The sequence below is a fragment of the Trichoplax adhaerens genome, genomic scaffold, assembly GCF_000150275.1.
Source record: "Trichoplax adhaerens TRIADscaffold_7 genomic scaffold, whole genome shotgun sequence".
In the NCBI taxonomy this organism is placed as follows: domain Eukaryota; kingdom Metazoa; phylum Placozoa; class Uniplacotomia; order Trichoplacea; family Trichoplacidae; genus Trichoplax; species Trichoplax adhaerens.
The window spans coordinates 1080203-1102877 of NW_002060949.1; the positions used below are offsets into that span (position 1 = coordinate 1080203).

The following is a 22675-nucleotide window of genomic DNA, read 5'->3' on the forward strand; positions in this document are numbered from 1 at the left end:
GGTCATGGTAATTCACGTAATGCTTATAGTAATACATGATACCACAAGACAGATCATCGATAAACTTTCGTAAAAGTGTAAAGTTAATTTAACTTTGTTATAAGCTTGAATATCCCAGTACGAAAATAAATAATTTACAAGTCACGATATAAGAATTATTTGCATAGAATGCCAAATCCACCGCATTGCGAATAGTTAACCACTGAAATTTATGGATGAAATTATATATAATCGTATATACAGTACTGTGAATTTATCAAATATATGCAGCCCGTCATTTTATATCAAGGATGTCTACAATATGCAATAACTCTAAAATAAATTCTATACATAATTTATAGTATATGATATCAAGGATTTATCATTCCTTTTCTATAATATCATAATTACTACGGTTGAATTTATTGATGTTAATACGCATAAGCATAGTTGAATGTAGATTAATAATTGATATCGTCTTAGTGACACTTTTACTACCGTTGTAAGAAAGATAATTATTACAGTATTGCATTTTACATGCGTATATTAACAGCAAAGTAAATATTATAAGTAATTTTTCATGAAATTCTATCTTATATAAAAATTAAAAGTATACTAAAATTAAATTTCTCATAATCTGATTTTTAGTAATAGATGGTTAACTTTTCGTTATAAGCCTTTGTTTTACCTGAAAATAAATATTGTTGTCGTCCATCTTTTTCTGATGAATATGAAAAAGAAACTCGATACCTCCCTCATTTCCGACACTGTTGCTGAGAACTAGGTCGTAGCGAAACTTTTGACATGGATGCGGCGAGGTATCTAAAATACCGTATTGGATGCAAAATTTTAAGGTATGTATGAACCTGAATCGAGATTATTTCTTGATTTATGTAATATGCAAAAGTAAACGACTAGATTCTAGATCAGTTAGGTGCAGTATCTAATTCATATATAGTACTTTTATATGCATACATTATCAAAAGTAATATTATTGATAAATTATAGAACATGCTATAAGGTAGAGCCCAATACTAAAGTCATCTTTTGCCTTTGTGCTCCTTTATTTTTAAGTACCAGATGGAAGAAAATTTTATATACTGCAACTACTACGGTCATTAATTCATGCATGCAGAACCATACTATTATATAGAATCTTATATTAATTTGCATGAAAATTATGCACTGAGCACGTTCCGGTTTATTTCTGATCAACTATTCTAATTACACTAGTACCGGTGTCTATTCTAGGAATAATACAGTCAAATATGAGGTGTGCTATTACGAAATGAACAAATTTTAAAGTGTAAAGAAAAACTGACGTATAAAAATTTTCACATTCTACATTCACCAAAGTGTATCAATACACGGCTGAAATGACAGTAATAACAAAATAGATTGGCGTAATCTATTTAACCTAGCTCAGAATACCGTAAAGGCAGAAAGCTAATTCTATCTTATCTCACCTATTAAAATAAGAGAACCCAAAATTTGGAAGAGAATTGCAATTATGGCTTTATTCTGCATATTAAACCTGTTGCAAACCGTATCAGTGTTGTGGCATGAAGAAAATGTTTTGATCTGATCTGTGGCAGGTAGTTAAAATTTACACTCTCTTTATAATTTTCACCCTTTATACTTTTACTATTATGGCTTACCAATGTAGATTACGAATCACAGTGATTTTAGCTTCCGGGCCTTTTATTAAGGCAACATCCTTCAAGAAACCAATTAATCTATTGTGTTTTAATTTTTGACGACTGGCCATAATTTTGAGATTATGTTAAAAATAGATACAATAAGCATTTTCTTATACATTCTGAGTTTTTTCAACAATATACAGTACATTCTTCGGTATGAAAAGTCAAGCCTTTGATCTAAATAAGTAATTACGAAGTACTTATACTGTATAACTACGACAATATCTATATAAATCACACATCTAATTTGCAACGTCATTTCCAAATTCGAACAAACCGAGTTTTGAAATACCTATAAAAGTATATGATACTGAAAGATTCTCTCAGCGATAATAACACAGTATTTACTACTGAAGGTATATAGAATTTTTCCTCAAAAATGTACGTCATATTAGTCTATTGACCTACAATAGACCGTGCAAAATTACTCTAACTATTTTTAAATACGCCTAATTAGATACAAATAGGAATGATATCTATAGATGGCTTGCCTTTATTTATTTTAAAACGATAAATATATTAATGGATAAGCAGCTACTTACTGGACTATAAAAGTTACAGCTAGTATACATATTCTTGGTCCGTTTAACTACTTCTAGAATCTGATCAATCTCTTACAATTTCTCAAAGGCCATAAATCAATACAGAAAATTCCAAACATTCCTCATCAGCTATATTCGGGTGTTGTCCCATTATGGATATCATCTAAATGAATTCAAATTAAAAATTAATAACATTTCCATAAACCGACCTGTCACTTGATTATAATTACTACAATAGACGATAATTCATTTAATCATTAAACTGTCAAAAATTGGCGCCAGAAAAAGTACCAGCTGTGTCGAAAAATGCACTGTTTATATTTTTTTAGCTTATTTTATCGAGGATGCAACAATTTTAAACTTTGAAGACAATCAATTATTATGCTATTATGCAAAGAGGCTGTACGATATTTTGTATCTTTCTCAACCTTGAGGGAAGCACTTTGACCTTTGCTGACACTGAGAATCATGTCAACTTGCTGGGTGTACCGTTCGGTAAATCTCTTCTATTGAGATCGTTTTTCACGTAGTCTTTGGCCGTTATTAAAATTTCATTCAAATTATAATATGAGTCATTTCAAACTTCAAAAGTGCCGGAGTTCGTGCAATTAGTTGTAAAGATCACAAATAATCTACAGAAGATCATTTAACTCAGTAAACTACTTGTAAACTCCTTGTAGTCTAAATTATCAAATTAACAGCATTTGTGGGCGTAAGTAATGTACGGTATATACTGTACCATACGAGTTGTTTCACATTGCTGAAGTTCCTCCTATATATTGCTATTAGTTATGCAAGAGGGTAATTAGTAGGAAGATGATAATGTATTCTGGAGACTGTTGTATCCTCCTGATAGACCCTTTATAACTTAATAATAATTTTATCCTATCATCTCTATCTTAATACGCAATTGATTCTTTGTTCAGATGTAACGTTTGTCGAGAAAAATTTACACCCGGATAATTATTTATCGTCAAAGTGAATTTTCGATAAGCATTTATTTGCAAAGTATATTTACATTTCTACTATTAATGCCCTTGCCGTATAACCTGCATTTTAGGAGGTAGTTTACCTGTAAAATTGACAACAATAGTTGCCATTAACTCGTTATTCAACGTGTAGTCCGTAATTTAATTAATTTGTATTGCTAAGCGATAATGTAATACACGATGTATAAGCATGAGGCAATTGTTATGACAGACTAATTGTATTCAGAGATCATTGCTGAAAGCATAAAAATTCAATTTTATTATGTAATGTTATTCAAGTGTAGTCGCCTGTAATTAGAATTGTATACAGTTGTATACTATATAATTTTTTTAACTGCTGATACAAGCTGTAAGTACTGTACAAGTATTGATGAATATCACTATAGCTAATCGATATAAAATCTCTCCGTCACATGCAATTTTAGAACGTACCTTGAACTGCATATTTTACTTTTCCTTAAGAGCGCATTGTATTCTTTCAATTAAGTCACAGCATATTTGCTTGAAATATCCGATTTTACTTTCACTTTGGTAAAAATTTTATCTATAAGTTTGTTTATAAATTATTTTATATTATATAATTGATATTAGACGCACCTTGGATGCTAGTTATAATACTATATCTGACTTTAAAAATTTCTCATTAGGAAATAAATTTGTCAGATAGTCCCATGATATACAAAACTAAGAGAGCTTTCTATTAAATAAACTCTCAAGTAAGCATAGACTTATCCACTTATTTTATTTTATTTTACAATCTTAATTTCATTCAGCCGAAAATATAAATTAGGCACCATAAAAATCCCATTAAACTTAATTTGTTATCGTGAGATTGCACGTAATATTTCCTATTATTGTGATTCATCTCTCCCATTTATTCATTGGAACCATTGAATACGGCACGGCACACCTATTGCTATTTCGATTATTTCACATTTCTTATGCAACGTCAATTCCCATGTTTTTCTCTAAACGATTCTCCACCTCACCATGGCACAGAGTTAAGATTAATATTACATTAGCAATAGTTTAAAATATCAGGCATACTCTGGATTACTTTATGAGCCTCCAATATTTAGTATACTGTATAATAGAGTGACGATCATAAATTAATACCAGTATAGGGATAAGAATCATTAATTATATATTTTGAATTTATTAATTATTAATTACAGATAGTGATCATGCGATATATCGTATGATACTCATCATTAGCCTTAACTACGTCATGAGATCCTAAATAGAGAGATTTGATAAATTTTATTTATTTGTGACAGTATTTATACATTTCTACATAATAAATATCATCATATGCATTTATTCTTGCTATGAATTTCTATTTATATCTGGTATCAAATAACAGGGCACATTAATCATAATAACTTTAACTGGATATGTTGTCGTGTAACATATTCGTAATTTAAGTAGTTTTTAAAATTGGCTTCTATTATAATTTATTTATTGCATCATCTTGAAAAACTGATTGATTAGTTTAACTATCATTTCTTACACATAGTAAAGCAAAGATAGTCGAGGAAGAAATTCTAACATTAATCTTTGTATTGTTGTTGTCACGTAAGCTAATGTGCCCACTCTGCATTTTAGAATATTCGATATACTGTAGATCTAGTAGCTTTAAATCGAAAGTAAATCTTACTCCTGTTAATTTCAGGGTAATTCCGCACTAGTCAATTTCATGCATAAGTTTACATATTGATGTTCAAATGCGAATTTCATTCTTGATAGACCAAGAATCAATTTAAAAATATAAGGGCTTTGCATTTCATATGAGGTCATAGTTTTGTAAAATGAGAATCGGCTGTGAAGAAATGGAACAAATTGATAATTGTGTTAGGATAAAAATAAAAAGTAAATTCAGCAATTAATAGATTTTAGTATTTTGGATATAGAACACGTGGCCAAGTATGACCAGTATCTATTAAAGCCAGAAATGGGAAAGAAATAAATGTACTATGATATTTTACGTACAGTCCAGTATTTTTCGCCTTCATTTTATTAGCAATAAGCATCATCAGAACTTTGAAAATTATATTGAATATGCCAGTAAATTCTTACCTATCTTGTCCTAAACAATGCTTTAATAATTACCATTTCCTAATCGCTTTGATTTAGTTAAGCTCTGAAGTATAGCGTATTTATCTTTCCGATCATCAATGATGTGTGTAGTAAAATTCAAAGATAAATTTATTCCGCCTCATACAAATATTAACATTTATGAACTAAATGCCACTTTTACCTTTGCAGTTTACACCATAACTTTGTATTAATTTGGCTTGAATAACAAAAGTGTTGTTTACTCCTACGGCCGCCAATAATAGCCTTAAACAATTTTGCCAGATCAGCAAAATTTTACTTTTGTCAGTTGTGACTGCTAATATTTAGCATTGAATTTAATTTTGTATGGATAATTTGATTCCTATGAAATATGCTATTGAACGTGCATTCATTTTACTTGAGCTGTAGAAGTTCACTCCCACTTCTACTGACAATAATCATTTAAATTCATTTTACCCAAACAATAAAATTTTTTCGGCATATTTATAGCCACTAACAGTCACAAAAATAATTTTGAATTAGAGATGCCTGAGAAGTCAGTTATATGATGACTTAAGTCTGCCATGCTGTAGAAGTAATTTTAAACTAAATAGCCTCTATTTACCTTAGAAGTAATTTCTTTTCTAAAACTGTGAATAATTATGTCGTAACTGTCAATTTTCCCATTTATAGTCCATCATAAACGATATAATCATTATTATACATCAAGGCTGATTAATCTTTGCTATGTCAAATTATGATGGAATAAATCATAATACATTACACGTGAGAATATAGTACATTATATAAGGACTTTAAACGGGACTTGATTAGTTATAACAACTTTCAATAAAACTTTATTAAAACAATGTTGCCTTCTATTGTTATTAATAGTCATCAAGAAGTGACGTGGCATTAAATCAATTTTGCTTCGTAAGCTTAAGCTTTTAATTAAAAATGTTAACAACAGCTTTGAATCAATTTCACGTTAGAAATTATGCTTTACTTGGATGATTGCAAATAACACCGACAATAACTTAGGATCCAACTTGCTGTAACGGTTTTAGTCAATGACGTATACCGCCACACTGCAAAAGCAAATTTTACCTCTGTTGGCAGTAACAATAATAGTAATTTGGAATTAGCATTGTTTTAGAATTCTATGGCGGACCACACCGATCAATTATCACAACGAATAGATTTTGTTGCATAAGCAAATTCTACCTTTACGATGTTATTGTTAGCTGTTTTATTAAGTTAATTTTTTGCTTTAAAAGTCAAAGCGTCTGTTCATGGCCGCCTGTACTAATAAACTGTGAACAGCCTTTATTAATTCTGCGTAAAGGTAATTTATATCTGCATTTACCACTTTTACGATGGAACAGTCTTGACTTGGAAGGTAACCTCTAATAAAAAATAAACGCAACATGAAAAATAGTCTATGTGAAACGATGAGATTGTGCACTAGTATACACCGTACCGTGCCACTAAAGTAATGCTAATGAAGACTTTACGCGCTAATGCTTCATAATCCTGTCTATTTAAATTGCTAAGGCATCACCTGTTGTCTTTGATTACTTCCATTATGCATCTACGTCTAAGAATCGTAAAACATTTGCTAATTTTAGTTTTGACATTGAGGAAAAATGCATCCCGCTGATGATGAACTGAGGGAAAAAAATGGAATCCAAATAAATAGATAATGTATTATTGGTTAAAGTATAAGAATTGGAAATATTACGTATACAGTAAGTGTAAAAATAGAACTCTAGAATGATATCATTGATAGCAACAAGTAAACACCGAGAACTTATCATTTTTGCTATTTTTTATTCTCTTAATAAGCTATTATATAATAGCAGATGAATTTGTTGAACAATAAACTAAAAATAGGCAAAATTCCAAGGAAACAGATTGTATTTGATGGTAAAGAAACATCTAGTTATGCCAATTTAGCCTGTATGACACAATAACAATCTTCATTAGGACAGTGGGACTGAGCTTAAGCCAGGAGTATAGCGAAAATGAATACAACAACTCATTCATAATCTACAATGCACAATTGTTAGTCGGAATTCGAGGGTCTACGTGGATAGTAAAGGCAATCAAATGCATTACGCCGATAATAAGCCGATAATAAGTCGATAACAAGATCAATTCATGATATAACAACGATCTACTTGAGTACGGCAAAGACGTAAAAGCGTAGAAAGCCTGCTGCTTAATCATTTTCGGTTAATACCGCCATAACAGAATACAATAGGATGCTAATTCGTGAAACAATTAGCGAGATTGACAGAACCATCAAGAAATACATAATCCCACATTTGACCATAAAAAACATCAGGACAAAGCCATGCAAAGACTGATGATGCAATTTAGATCAAGCTTATTATTATACTATGTATTGTACTTGTAAGAATAGCGAATAGAAAAAAATCACCGCCAATTACGACGCCGTGATGATCAATAGCTGATTTTGCTGAGTAAGCATTAAATAGTTAGAATAGTTTTCCCGCAAACATTTGTATCACAGTCAATACACGATTTTAAACTTTAATATGTGAAATTATCAATCCTTGGATGCTCTCTCTATTACATCTTGGCTAATGTATTGTATCTCTGTATATATACATTGACCAGTAACATTGGTTAAAGTATGCAATGATATACTCTTGCACAGTTCTGCTGATGATTTACCTACTCGTATCGCTCTGAATACTCTAGATTCTGGCTGTCTTCTTAAATTCTTTAACTTATCAGGCTATTGCTACTTCCTTGAGCCTAATGTATTGCACTCTCAGTAGTAAAATCTAAAATTTATTTTATATGCTGACAGTAGGTGAGCATGAAGCAGATTAAAAATGCTGATATCTTCAAAAGAAGTCACTCGTAAATCAGTGCTCTTCTTTTCCTGAAGTATATCTGCCGCAGATACACGTACATATTAAAATCACGATTGCTAGAAAAGAAGGCCACTACAAATAGACTACCAGAAAAAGACTATTCTCTATTAGTCTATATTAACACTTATATGACAAAATAGTATGCGAATACAAGAGAATCCAAGAAATTATACAATCTACTCGTATACTCGCACAATTGCTACTATATTTGTATATAGACAAAATAATTACCTATTTGTTATCAACCCCGTAATGAATAATTACACATTGCAGGGTTGATAATAAAGAGGTACTAATAGGATTAGCAAGACCGTAATATCCTAAGTAATAGACAGGAATTTCAATTCAGCAAAGTTCACTCTTTTGACTGCCGGTACTTTTCGACGAAAAGCCAAGAAGCAATTTCTTGCTAAAATTACGACTATCGTGGCTATCAATATCGCCATTTATTACTTGATTCTTTCAATACTAAATCATGATAAATCACTACATGAATAGTCAGTCGTTAATTTAATTTCATTGCGGTAATTATTGTTTGTATGGGCACACCTACATCCCTATACAGGTCTGTCAAGATCTACAGTTGTGCCGAGATTTCATCAAAATCATTACAACTTCTATCTGTAATGTCTAAGCTTTTATTAAACAACGATTTAACTAGTACAATCTTAATGATAGCTTATTATTAAATAGTTCCTACCACGCTAACTTAAACAACAATTTATCTAGTACAATCTTAATGGTAGCTTATTATTAAATAGTTCCTACGGCGCTAACTTCCTATTCCACTAAGCAGTGAATGTGAATACCTGGTAGTAATTACTGCGGACACGTACAGGTTTATGCAATAAAGATTATTAATTAACAACCTACACCTAAAATCCTAATGTTAATTATAAGGTATCTTTTTCCTTGAAGTATATTCTGTTATTACATAAAAATGGAAACAAATTCAATGTCATAGTGATGTCAACTTGCAGCTATAGTAAGCAGTACTACCAATCACCTTAGATGCCATATTACCCCTACCTTGTAACATGTTAACTGATAAAATTAATATATTGATTTAATTACCGGTCTCACCGCCTGTCCAAAAATAATAATTGATTTTACTACACTATTACTAAAAACAGTCGATTCTTAGAGAGCAAAATCTAACTTCTCTATTACTGTAAATATGATCAATAATTTAGATCTTATGGGTATTCCGCCGATTGAGGATTTTCTTTGGTGTTAAGAACGCATAGCTTCTCTCGCTTGGCTTCCAAGGTAATACAAATTCTCCTCTAGTGATTGTCATAAATTAAAAATGGGAATTGAATGACGTTGAGAATATATTAATCAGACTAAACTACCAGAGATAACTTTGCAAGCCACGTGGCAATCTTAGAAATAGATATTTCGTCTACCTTAAGCTTAGCCTTGGTAGCTGGAGCAATCGGTTTCACTCGATGCACTTTCAAGTTACTCCCAATTACAAAGGAATAAATATCCCATCTACAATAATAAAATATCTTAATTAACTTTATCTTAATGCTATTTGTTGCTAACCTATCGCTGATACAAGGTCGTTACCAAAAAAGCATCCAATTTTTAAAGTTGAGACCTAAATCATCATTGGCATAGCATACCATCATTGCATTAACAATATCATCAAACTCACTGTATATCGGATCCGAGAAAGACCAGATTAGAGCTTTTATGTCGGTTAAACTCCATACTGCCCGACTTGAACGGTAATATTTGTTGGAATTTCAGGTACAAATGAAAAGAATTCTCCAAACCGTAGGCCAGTCTTACATCAACTGCCATGTACGTGTGTATCCGACAGTCCAGTCTATGATCAATTTTTCAAATTTAATATAAATTCCATACTTATCAGTTGTCCCTGTTATCAGCGTCCATTTTTGAATCGAAACCTTTTTATAGAACTGTCCGCTAACCCTTGAAACTAATCTCACATTCTTAGCAATTATAATTACATGAAGAAAAGTTGATAACTTACAACGTTGTAACAACGAGTTTTTCTTCTTTTACGCGTATTTCGCCCTTTCTACTTATTACCACATCACCTCTAGATACATGATAAACCCCTCCGCCTTTGAAAAGTTTGGAAATATCCGACTTTGATGCTAACTGCCTATATTCCATCATAGGCCCTTCCCCTATGATAGTTCGCTTCAACAATTCACGCGAATCATACCAATCCATCTCGAGGCAACCTGGGCAAAGTTTCTCACATTCTCTCACAACAGCATCTCTTCTATGGCTTTCACAGCCTTGCGAAGTTGTGCAATTTTTAAAGACCTCCAATTGTACAACTCTAAATAAGATTTTGAATATGGCGATAATATCATTAGTATTATAAGTTTGTAGAGACTAAATAAGGATGTCTCATAAGGGAGAAGTACGGTACATAGAAATAGAAAGACAATGTGTTTAAAATTAGTATAGCATTATTCTATCATTGACTAGTAAATAATAAAATCCTCTACGATAGATATCTGTAAATATTTATGTACGCGTTATGTTTATTAGCTGAACCCACGCTAGTGCAGTACATATCGCATCTAGTTAGAAAGATATGATATCCCCCTGTAGTACGATACTTACGTTGTCCTTAATTCATTTGATCTCTTTCGATCAAGGTAATCGTAGGCTACTTTACAATTATAGCTAAAGCCATACTTTATTGCTCTCGAAGAGGCACAATATTTCTTCCAGTATTAAAAATTCATGTTTGATTAATTTATTTTACAAATTAGCCACATTACCGTGTCATTAGTTCTTAAAACGAAAACAGATCACTTATAGCGGTTAAGTTTAGTTAGAAAATAGTTAATCTCTTACACTTAGGGCCGGAAAGTCACCCACGGTAAATTTCGAGCATTGCATTAGACCAAGTAGTAAAAATTTTCCCAAAAATTCTGGCAATGTTCCTTCATAGAGTTTGGCAAGGTAGGTCCTGAGAATCACTGGAGATTCACAGGATTGCTTAGCTAATGCAACACTTATGATCGCGATACCTCTAAAAGAGCATTTTTAATTATATACCATATATAATAAGATATGGCCATATATTAATAGTTGTTTAACTCTACTATATAATTGAATTTATACTCCAATATTTATGGATAAACATCAAAAAGACATACCGTTTGAAACCGAAGAAAATTTTCTCAACGTCTGCTAATTGTGGTACAGTCAATGTATTAAAACTTTCAGTCATGTTGTTAACTTCGTTGCGAAACTTTCCTAATATATGCCTATCTTTTTGCCGGATTGTATTCTAATATATTAAATTAATAGAAAATCATTGAATACTGGATGATGTTCATGCAGATTAGATTTAATCTTCAAAGCAAATTCGAAACTGTCAGAATTCATTCTATATATTATAATGCATACGTTCTCTTCAGCAGAGTCTTGATCTTCGATCTTTTCATAAGATTTCATAATCGTCTAAAGGATTAAATTCAATTAGTACGATAATTTGTAAAGTTAATGCATTAATAACTATATGTATACTACAATGTCATATAATTTTATCAATTTCCGGATTGATTTACTGCGATAGGGTTTCAATTTAGAACGACTATATATGTGTATTAACTGCTATCATCAAAGTGGAGAATAATAAGAAGGAATAACAGTTAAGTTTGGATGTACTTTCTAAGATCTAGTGTGTAAATACCGTTAAAATACAGATGATGCTAAACGGCGTCATTGAAGTACCATGCTTGACTTCGATAATTTAAAAGCAAAACCTTAAACTCTTCCTACTTAGCGATGGAAGGCCTCATATCACTCTGAGTAAATTTATGCACTCTCAATAGTACAAATAATATCTAAAGATATAATGCTATACGGTGTGATTGAAGTAGCAAGCTTAACGTTGACAATTTAAAGTAAATTCTTAAGTACTCTCTTCTTAATTGAAATACTAGCTATGATTAAATTGATACACTCTCAATACTACAAATAATATTGACTATGTAGTTGTTATCCATTATGATATTTAATATTCTTATTAATTCTATAATAGGCGAATTATGTACAAAAAAAGTCAGCTAATAAATTAATCTACCAATATAGCGATTTTTATCACATTATGAATTATACAGCAAACAATAACCGAACCTACATTGTCTATAATTTGGCTTCTTCGATAATATTCTTCCTTAAATACTAATTTATCAGCATCTACTGCTTGGGAGAAAGAATCAGCTATTTTTCGGATGTACAGTATTTTGTAAAGGTATTGACAGGTTAGAATGACAAATATGTAGATATATTTTAAGAATATAGTAGGAGCGTGAGTATACCTGATTCTGGGCCAAAATTACAAGAGCCCGGTGTTTGTTCTTTATATTTTATAGTCCGGCTAAAATGGAGACGATCATGCTATGTCAGTATTAGGATGTAGTTATCTTGTCTAATAACCTTTCTTATAGTACAAATATCAATAGAATTTTCCTAATCCTGATACTTCAGATTTACTTTAACACTAAAAGCATCATTTCAAATAATAATTTTATACGCATTGTTAATGTTGTATCTAAACCCTTATACAATGTGGCCACACTTCAATAAATACCTTAAATTAATATCCTGTTGCACTCCGCTACTATTGGAATGCACTTCACTATTTTGAGTTGCTATACTTATAGTTAGCACTCGTCCACGACTTTGATAGGGAATTTTACGAGCAGCAATCGTTGTTGCAAAGGTTTGAGTAATCTAGTACGAAATTATTTGAAAGCTTAACATTGACAACTCCATACATAATAGGAGTGCTATTCTTGGTCGCATTATTCAAAAAAGAAATTGAATTACAATATGGAAATGTACAATTTAAGGTAATTTTACCGAAGGAGGATTTAGGTTACGGTAATAAAATACAGTGCTCAATATTTAAAAAGTAGGAATCGCTTCAACATCAATATACGCAGCCACGAAATAACTTTTGTTGACCTATGATAGTTCGTAAATGTACAGCAACTATAAGTATTCCTACCTCATTGCTAGTCATTCCATTACAACTTGCAGGCTGTTGGTAGCAGTTTCCTGGAAAGTATTCCCCAAACAAGCTATTACTGTCCTTCTCTCCAAGGCACTTGTCTTCAACTAGGCATTTGCCAAAGGGAAGACTCTATTGTCCAAAATAGATAGGATTTTATGCTCTAGATTTTGTTTAATGAAATATTAAATAAACCTGACAATATCATATTTTTTGAATTATTAGGCTTGTATTATTGCACTAAAAGCTAGGTTTGCTTAGTTTCAAATTTGATGATGCTCGTACTGCTATAATTATTTTGATATCACTTACTTGCAACCTGCACTCTGGTTTAACAGCCTCCGAACAATTAAACTGAAGCTGAGGGAGTTCATAGTAAATCTTAAACTCGTTCAATTTTATTAATTGTGACCACCCGTCTTCAGACTTTGAAAAATAAACTTCTTTATCCTGCATTTTCTTACTCTCTTTATATTTGAATTGAAATCTGAAGGATTTATAATCCTCATCAGATTCCATGGAAGCAAGCTAATTTATTATAAAAATAGATCATTAATCCAAGAAAGCCAAATTTTCGATAGAAATTTATATGATTTAATTAGTATACCAAGAAGAGACTATCTATTAACTTAACGCAATTAGACCTTGATAGGTTTATTTCTTGATTGACCCACGTTTATGTTAATCTGGGATTTACCTCTCTAGATTATGAATATGGAAAACACGTAACTTAACAATGATATCCTTAATTTTGTTTTTGTAACAGCTAATATATCAGTAATATACTTCATGAAATAATTTCTATATGTGCATAAAGTAGTATTTTATATTTTTTGCATAATGCATAATTATCTTAGACTTATTTAGTTACATAACTATCTTAGGCTTATTTAGTTATATGACTATTTTAGGCTTATTTAGTTATAATCTACATCGCTATACTTTAAGAAATCGCATACTGAATCCATAGGTGAAGTTTCTGTGTCAATACGCGTATTAGCTTCTGAATGAATAACTAAATATAATCAAAGAAGCTACATATCATAAAGTTACTTTTATGTAGTGATACAGACAAGGCTATGAAAAAATAGTTACAGGTAAAATTAGTTTATCTTACGATATATGATTGAAACGAAATTCATTGTGAGTTTCGGCTTGCTAAGTAGTTATGGTATGAGCTTTTGATTAATACACTCATACCCGTACATGATACAAAATCTAGAGCTCAACTTCATCAAGATTATGATTTAGGACAATTATCAAAAACATCTTTTACATCTAAATTTTCTGTAATTATCATATTGCAAAAATTGTATAAATTTTACGGCAAACCGTTAAAATAAGGTACCAAAACAGTGCATGAATTTATATACGTATGCCTAGTTATCATAACTACTAAATGTTTAGCATGATTAATACGGAAGCAATTTACGTGACCGACAAAGAACAATTCTCAGGATCATATGATCTGTTGCATTCATAATTGATAAGTCGGGAAATTTTAATATTTTTCTTTTAAGTTATTGTGTTCGGTGCATATTAGAGTGATAGCGTACTACAGAATTTATATAGCTTAATTTAACAGGTTGTCTCACAATTTTCAATAAGCTTTTATGAAGTTGTGGTTCAAGAATGAATAAATACTAGATGATGATATTAATAGCAATAATACTTAAATAGTTTTATTAATGCAATTTTAAGCTGACTATAATCTCAATTTTAATATGCGTAGCTGACCTGATGATATCTAAGCATTCGAAATAAATTATAGTTACTAGTTAAACTACTGACTACTGACAGTTGACTGGATCCTATTTATTTAATTCATTACGGTACTATACTAACTGTCGCCCATTTAGAACTTCCTTTAGTACTGTACGTACGATGGTAATTCTCATGTGCAATTCGTAGACGACGTAAATCGTCGATTAAAATTAGTGTAATCGTTAGCTTTTACGTATTAAGCAAATTACACTATGTAGTATAGCTATAAAAAATTATAGTATCTAAGTAGTTTTACCATGAAAGTCATCATAAAATGTTTGTAATCCACTGAGCTTTTGTAAACGCGATAGTTCATAAAAACAGGGTAGGTTTCTATGACTTTCATTGAATGTGCAGAGTTCTCCAGTAGGTTGGTAACGACGAAATGATAGCATCGTTCCTTATACAGATTTCCTAATCGATTAGTAAATTTCAGATTTATTTCGTAAGCTTTTCATTTTTTCTAAATGGCCATGCAATCAAGTACAGAATTATTCTATGCATCTGCTATCTATAATTTAGGTCATATTTAAATTTTAACTATTTACAGCTAATTCCTGAATTTTCTCGATTAATTGATTTAATAGCAGATACAATATTTCACATCAGGCTACAGTATATGCTAGTAATAACTCTAGGGGTATTCCATATCCGACAGTACTATACTTATCTAAACGAATTGCAGGTACTCAACAAGAGACTTGCTTACTAACTCAACTATTTAATCATTATGCTACTTTTTGTCCTCCGTATTTCATTTATATCATATCGTTAATAGCCGTTATCTACCGAAATATGTTACATTTAATGGATAAAGTAATTAAAAAACAATTTCTAGCTTCAATCATAATTAAACATTTTCTCAGTAGGCTAACTACAGTACAAAGATTAGGATAAACAAATAGTACCATGTCTAGGCCATCTAACAGATAATCAAATGACATCTAGTCATCTATTAATTAATAACAATAATAATTAATCGAGTACAAGAATGCATGTTTACAATTTGAGCCCACTTACGATATGGAGCATCTCATGTAATTTAAAATAATTGTTACAGTTTAAATATATTGTGACGTATACTAATGCATTGTTCTTCTTTCAATAACATACCGGTACTTAATACGTTTGATAGCGGCAATTGCATAGAGAAGCCTATAGCAATGCTAATCATTATGATCAATGCTTTTTCCTGTAGCATTATCACGGTAGCGGTAATTCTTTTATGTCAACAGTTGAAGTTCTAGAAAAATAGATAAAGTAAATTTTCTCTTTAATGTATTATTGTCAAATAATTATAAATAGAACGAAAAAGGGAATAATTACTATATGTCGATTGTACTATAGAATAAAGGTTATTACAAAATCTTGTCTTGTATGCACTTTTTTATCTATGCGCTCGTATTGTACATTATTATGGTCTGTAGTCTATGTTTCTATAAAAATTTTAAAAAGAGCCAGACTAACGTGGTTTAATAATTGTAAACAAACCATATCACCGCTACTCTGCATTTTTTCGGGTACTCCTTATCAATAAGACTTAAAAATGGATTCATTTTTATCATACTTATCTATTTAACCTACATATTTTGAAATTTCATTATGTATTGATCAAGTTATAGGTGAAGGCTTTTATATTTTAATTTAACGTTGAAAAGCATTAAAGTTGCAAGAGGGTTACCGCTGAATCTCTTACGATTATGGATCAATAGTTGGTTAAATTTAGTACTATCGATACTACATTGGACACTGTACAGTATATCTGTTTGCAATGTTAGGAAAATTGCAAAAAAGGGTACCGGTATTTTAAAAAAAACTAAGCAGACTGCAGAAAATTAGGACTTTTGGAAGCAAGTATGAATAGTAACAACCACAATAAAATCTACTTGCAGTAGCTATGTTTGGAGGTAGATCCATATCAATGCACGAGTAATATTTGAAAAAGATCTACTAATTAACGAGGCTATAGCTAGATGGCATTATAGCTTATTATTTGTAATTATCTTACTTAGAGGTGTAGGCTTGAAAATGAAGATACAAGTAAGGGAAAATGATTCTATTGCAATCTTAGTTTGCTAAAATGTAAACAACAAAAAATAAAATCATAGGGTTATCTAGCTAGTCAATTAACATTGAGAAATTGAGTGATCGTATCTTATAGCGATACGTTAGAAATAAATAAAATTTTGAAGGTAAGAAGTAAACTTATAACTATAAGCAACTGACCTGATAATGAAATTGATGCTGGTAGATCTTCGTAGCAATAATGAGTAAATGTATGCATAAGCTACGTCTTTTATAGCCTCGGACTTGGTAATCTGAAAAGAGAGTAAAGAATATAAAAAGCAACATTCTTTGGTAATACATTGCTACGCATTAATTATATCCTAGAAATGCGCATGTAGCTCCACTATACTTTGATTGTTAAACCAAATTCTATGACAGGACACGTGAAAGCTGGCCAATAATCAATTAGATTCCGTCGAAGTTATCGTTGATTGCTGAGACATTGTCTATGCTATTCTAGCCGCAATTGTTTTTGAGTCTTAATATCACAGAATACTATGACAACATTATTTTCATGACTTCATCATGGAAATTACCTTTATTTTAATTCTGTCGACTCTGGCCGTGAGATCCGTATCGTACCATCTAGATGTAATCTTAATTGAGTCGTTACTGCCACGTAATCATAAAGGCGAAATAGCTACTTTCCATATCTAATTACACCGTACATTGACTGTTGAGAAAATTGGCAAGTGCAGTCAATTATTGCCGTTAATCCTTTCGAACTGTAATTATAACTTTCGTTAACTCCTTCATGAGGCCATTAAACGCCATCATCCTGGATTAATTGGCTAATGAAGAGCATACATGATCAGAGATGAAGCTAATATGGAACTCGAAAACTGCATTAACGGCCGGCAAAAGCGTATCTATTCATGCATACTTGTAAACAATGACATCATATATTTGTTTTGCATGAGGGAAACTATTTCAGCGAGTATGATACCTTGTTACTGTATTTGCTGTATCGGGCAATACGGTAACAATAATCCATAGCTAATTAGACTTGGCTGCACTTTGCGAAAATGCCGTGAAAGCTTTGCAACTCTTATGCGCATTATAAACAAATGCTAGTAAGGCACGTAATAATACAATGCTGTGATCAACGTGGGATAATAGCGACTTCAAGGACAATTAGTAAAATTCCTCTTTACCGTTGTATTATATTTTAGCCTACAATACAGTATTACCGAATGCGCCGTAGCGTAATAAATAGCGTAATCGGACCTGAATGTTATTGTTGTAATAGAGCTCTACCAGCATATGTAATTTATGTTTATGTTATTTACAGGACATGATTCTTGAATTTCAAAATGAATCGTCAACCTTTTCAATACATTCTTGAAACAATGTACGAATAGTATGTGGTGCTTTCATTCATTCTATCCTAGAGAAGGTTAATTATTTAGTCATGTACCGACAAAATCGTAAGTAGAAAGCCAACAATAGTTTAAATTCTTGAATGGTAGACAAGTTATTATGAGCAGAAGTAAGATCGCAATAATAGATCCTATAAAGAATTGGACAAGCAGAACAAAAAAACTGATTTCATCGTATTACTGTAATGGATGCAGCGTTATTACGGTTAAATTTCGAATGATCTCAATTATGATTTATAAATAAGGTAGGTTCATTCAATACCCTGCAATGACTATTGCAGTTTACATGGAGTATAAATATATTTAAGAATAGCCTACAAATAGCGGTGGAAAAGAAAACATTACTTTTTACTGCCTACTTTAGTTTCGCTTATAAATTCACAGACGTACTGTCTTATTGCCTTTTAAAAATATATAAGTTCAATAGAAATCGGCTTCCGGTCAAAGCTCCTTCATACGTAAGAGGCCAGCCTTATGAATATGATAAGGCGACAGAATGAAGAGGTTATATTTTGACCCAGCTCTAACTGTATTCATTTTTATTGTGAAATTCCATTTCCTGATGAAAATTCAGGAAAAATAATCAATTAATTTTGACAGTAGTTCATTCAATCGTTCATACAGAATACAAAAGTTATAAGAATTTCTAGCTATATATCTGGTAATAGGATACACATATTTTAATTTAATAATCCGTTTAACTGCCCTATTATGCAATATACTGTATTTATGAAAGTATAAACTTTAAAATATTTATTATTCCATAACAGCAAAATATAATCATAATTGTGATTATATCAATTATAATAATTATGTAACCAAGCTATTTACGTCCAAGAAATTCGAGACCATATTGACTATTATAAACAATAGATACCAATTATAATTATCAGTCCAAATTAAACAGCGCAATTAACGCTTAAGCTCTCTAAATATATAGGGATATAGGCAAATCTAAACGCATTTAACTACATGTATATTTCGCACCTCTTATTTGTAAATAATTAAACATTACTATTCGAATCGAAGTGATAACTAATTGATCATCTTTGCCTTTAAAACAGCAGTTGGAACACTTTCCATTGATAAATTTAGTTTTAGTTATATGCCATTAGACGTTTGACTTAAAGATTTCAAGATGTACAAAAAGTGAGCGTATATTAGTAAGATCAAGCTGCCAATTTATCATACAGTTCATTTTAAAGTGTGTACGTATTAAAGCTCTTAAAGGTCTAATAACTAAAGGTCTTTACTTGACGTCGAGTGACATTCTTGAAGTGCTATATAAGTAATTTCAGCTCGATCACAAATACATGTGGACAATAAGCTATTTGAGAGAGTTTCAGAAATGAACTATAAAAATGCATTCTCATTATTACTGTTAAATAGAACAGCTAATAAACGTTCGTTATCTTTCCGCTCTCGATATTTTATACGAGTATATGAAAATTCATAAACACTTCTATTGTTATTCTTATCACGGTAAGTCGAACGAACTAGTTGCCAGCTTGTATAATAAAGGTTATAAAAACAGGAAACAATCAGGGCAATTTTTGTCCGATTATCTATCAATAAACCAATTAAATAAATTTTATGTATTTTATGTCATTCAGAAGGCATTGTTAGATATCTCGTTCTCAGTATCCTACAAAATTGTTCTAAAGAAGTACTCTAAAATTATTGCTAATCCTTAAGAACTTGAAACGGTACAGTATATTCGCTAAAATATTGTATTTCAAAACAGATATTAGATCTTTGGTTAATTTTTTCCATTTTTCTTTCTATTTGTATATTAACGCAGATCATATAAAATCGTGATTGCATGAAACTAATTTATTACATGATTGATGTATTAGACTCATTGTGACACATGATTACGATCACCATATCATACGAGTTTTGACACCTAGAACATACGTCTGCAAAGGCCATAACTGACAAAATGATGAAATGTTGATGTTATTATGCAAGATAGGGATTTCCTGCCGGCATGTAATCAGGCAGCGGCTGGTATTTGATCGCTGTTGTCTGTAGTTTGGTTGACATTTCCCCGCATTATTAAATGTTTTATAATCCGCTATGATAACAAGTGCAATGCAAATACATGCGAAAAAAGTATTAACGATATAAAGACAGAATCAATCACTGACTTTAGTATAACATCCGGGATTGATTGCACAATGTAAATTAATATGAGTTCACACAATGTAATAAAATTAATTAATCCGTGGATCTTACGCAATAAGATCTGATATCTGCACAATAGCCTAATATTTAGGATCACAAAGTAAGTATAATAACATTTCTAATATCCCATACATATTTAATCTAAACTTAATCCACGTATCTATATTATCGACGTTTTCGCTGACGACTTTTCCAATATTTCTTTTCTATCCAGGTATTTAGCATAAACATACATCAGGCTTCCAAAAACACTTAAGTAATAAGAAAAAATATATACTAATCAATTGAAAACAGCTTTTGTATATCCAAGTTGTGGTCATCATATAGATAAGATCATTAAGGATTATCGCTTTGAATATATTAAATTTCATTTATTGTACAGTACCTTATATTAATTCCCCAAAAATTGGCTAAAGTGAAGTGATATTCACCCCCGTATGACATGCCATAATATGTTACAAAAGTATTCTAATATATCATCCCGCCCACAAATACAGCCAGAAATCAGTTTACAAGAATGCATAATTTAATAATGGTATGCAATTTAAAATCGAAGACCTTCTCCTTACCTTTAAACACCCTATAATTGAAGTTGCTAGGGCAGTGTTATATTTTGTACATAACATTGTCGAATATACAAGGACGATTCTATTTTACGAATTGCAGAAAATTAATTTGAAGAAAGCATAATCACCAGCATATAAAGTGTTAAGAATATCGATTTTATCTGTGTTAGTTATGCAAGTAGACTAACCCTAAAACACATGATGCCATAAAGCACATAGTAGAATAGTAATCACTCCACCCGCTATAGTTTAGAGCCTGTAAAGAACATAAGTACACAAATTGTGTAAGACAGTTGCTAGAGATATAAACTTTTACTGTTACGAATTACATTGTTGAAATCCCCTTGGTAAGATGTTAGAAGGATTGCCGGTATAGTCATTACTAATGCGTTATAAAACATGAGGCCAAAAATGCCGAGTTCCTAGATTGTTACGTGAAAATAATTTTATAAGCATATAAGATTCTAATGGTTTATAAATCATGTAATAACAATAAAAAAACGAATAACCTTAGTCTCGATTTTTTTCTTCGTGTAAACCCCTGTAATGTTGTATATTTGATTAGCGTCAACGCGAATAAAAAATGAATTCGCAATTAATTCATATAACAATACTAACTTTAGGGCGATTTAACGAGCGTATTAACGTTTAACATATTTTGAACTGTGTTCGTTATACTTTTGTGTATACAAGATAGGCTACTAAGTGATTTTATGCTCAATTAAGCTTCCTATCTTCTTAAATTTTATATTACTGATAAATTAGAAATTTGTCAGATATTTTCGTCAATATTAAAGACTGTAAAGACTTAAATTACAACATTTCTAATAAATATGTTGTTCGTGTTGATTGTTATTATCTTGAAAGGTATTGTACTTGGTTTTTAGTGTCGAACATTTTAGAGTTATTTAAAGCATGACTGCAAAACAATTTACTTATAAATCTGAATAGCTGATGAATATTATAATGTCACACACTAAGATACGACATTATGAGTATATACGGTAGTAAGTTAAGTAGGTTACTAACCATTTAAAGCACTTGATAGGTTATTAATTAGTACGGCAAAGTAGCCAATAAAATTAAAGGTGAAGTCGTTTCTGCATTATACAAGTTATCCATGGTAAGGGTTAATATGAATGAGATAATTTATGAACAAAAATTATTAATATTTAGTTGATGTCCAATGATATAGACTTACATTGCAGCAATTACTGCTCCTAATATCATAACAGAAACAGAAATTTGGACCATGACATGTACTCGCTTAGTTAGTATTATACTTTCCAGAATCATCGTGAATAATATAGTATATCTTCGTAATACAGTAAACATAGGCAAGCTGGGAAACAGAGGTGCGATTTAAGTAGTTAGTATATTGATTGGATTACTGGCTTGCAACTTAACATACTTTAGCGATCCAGTTCCTAGTAAGCCCAAGGATAGATTGGTAAAATAAAAGAGCGGTAGTGGCCAGATCTTTGTCGTAAAGAAAATGAAGTATAGTTAAATCTAAAGAAC

The 22675-nt window shown here is 31.1% G+C and overlaps 2 protein-coding genes across 2 annotated transcripts; both read right to left on the minus strand.

The window, feature by feature from the left end:
- Window positions 1–10172: 10172 nt before the first annotated feature.
- Window positions 10173–13710, minus strand: TRIADDRAFT_57886 (uncharacterized protein; the record flags this gene model as incomplete). The annotated part of the gene is made up of 10 exons (XM_002114227.1): window positions 10173–10494; window positions 10785–10888; window positions 11022–11199; window positions 11327–11460; window positions 11580–11633; window positions 12316–12398; window positions 12497–12555; window positions 12769–12911; window positions 13189–13323; window positions 13504–13710. The coding sequence occupies 10 exons, from the start codon at window positions 13708–13710 to the stop codon at window positions 10173–10175; spliced, it is 1419 nt and encodes a 472-aa protein (XP_002114263.1).
- Window positions 13711–20363: 6653 nt separating this feature from the next.
- TRIADDRAFT_57887 (uncharacterized protein) lies at window positions 20364–22408 on the minus strand (the record flags this gene model as incomplete). Its single annotated transcript, XM_002114228.1, has 7 exons — window positions 20364–20429; window positions 21158–21236; window positions 21343–21410; window positions 21484–21576; window positions 21664–21695; window positions 22184–22254; window positions 22356–22408. 7 exons carry the CDS (start codon window positions 22406–22408, stop codon window positions 20364–20366), a joined length of 462 nt encoding a protein of 153 aa, XP_002114264.1.
- Window positions 22409–22675: the final 267 nt, after the last annotated feature.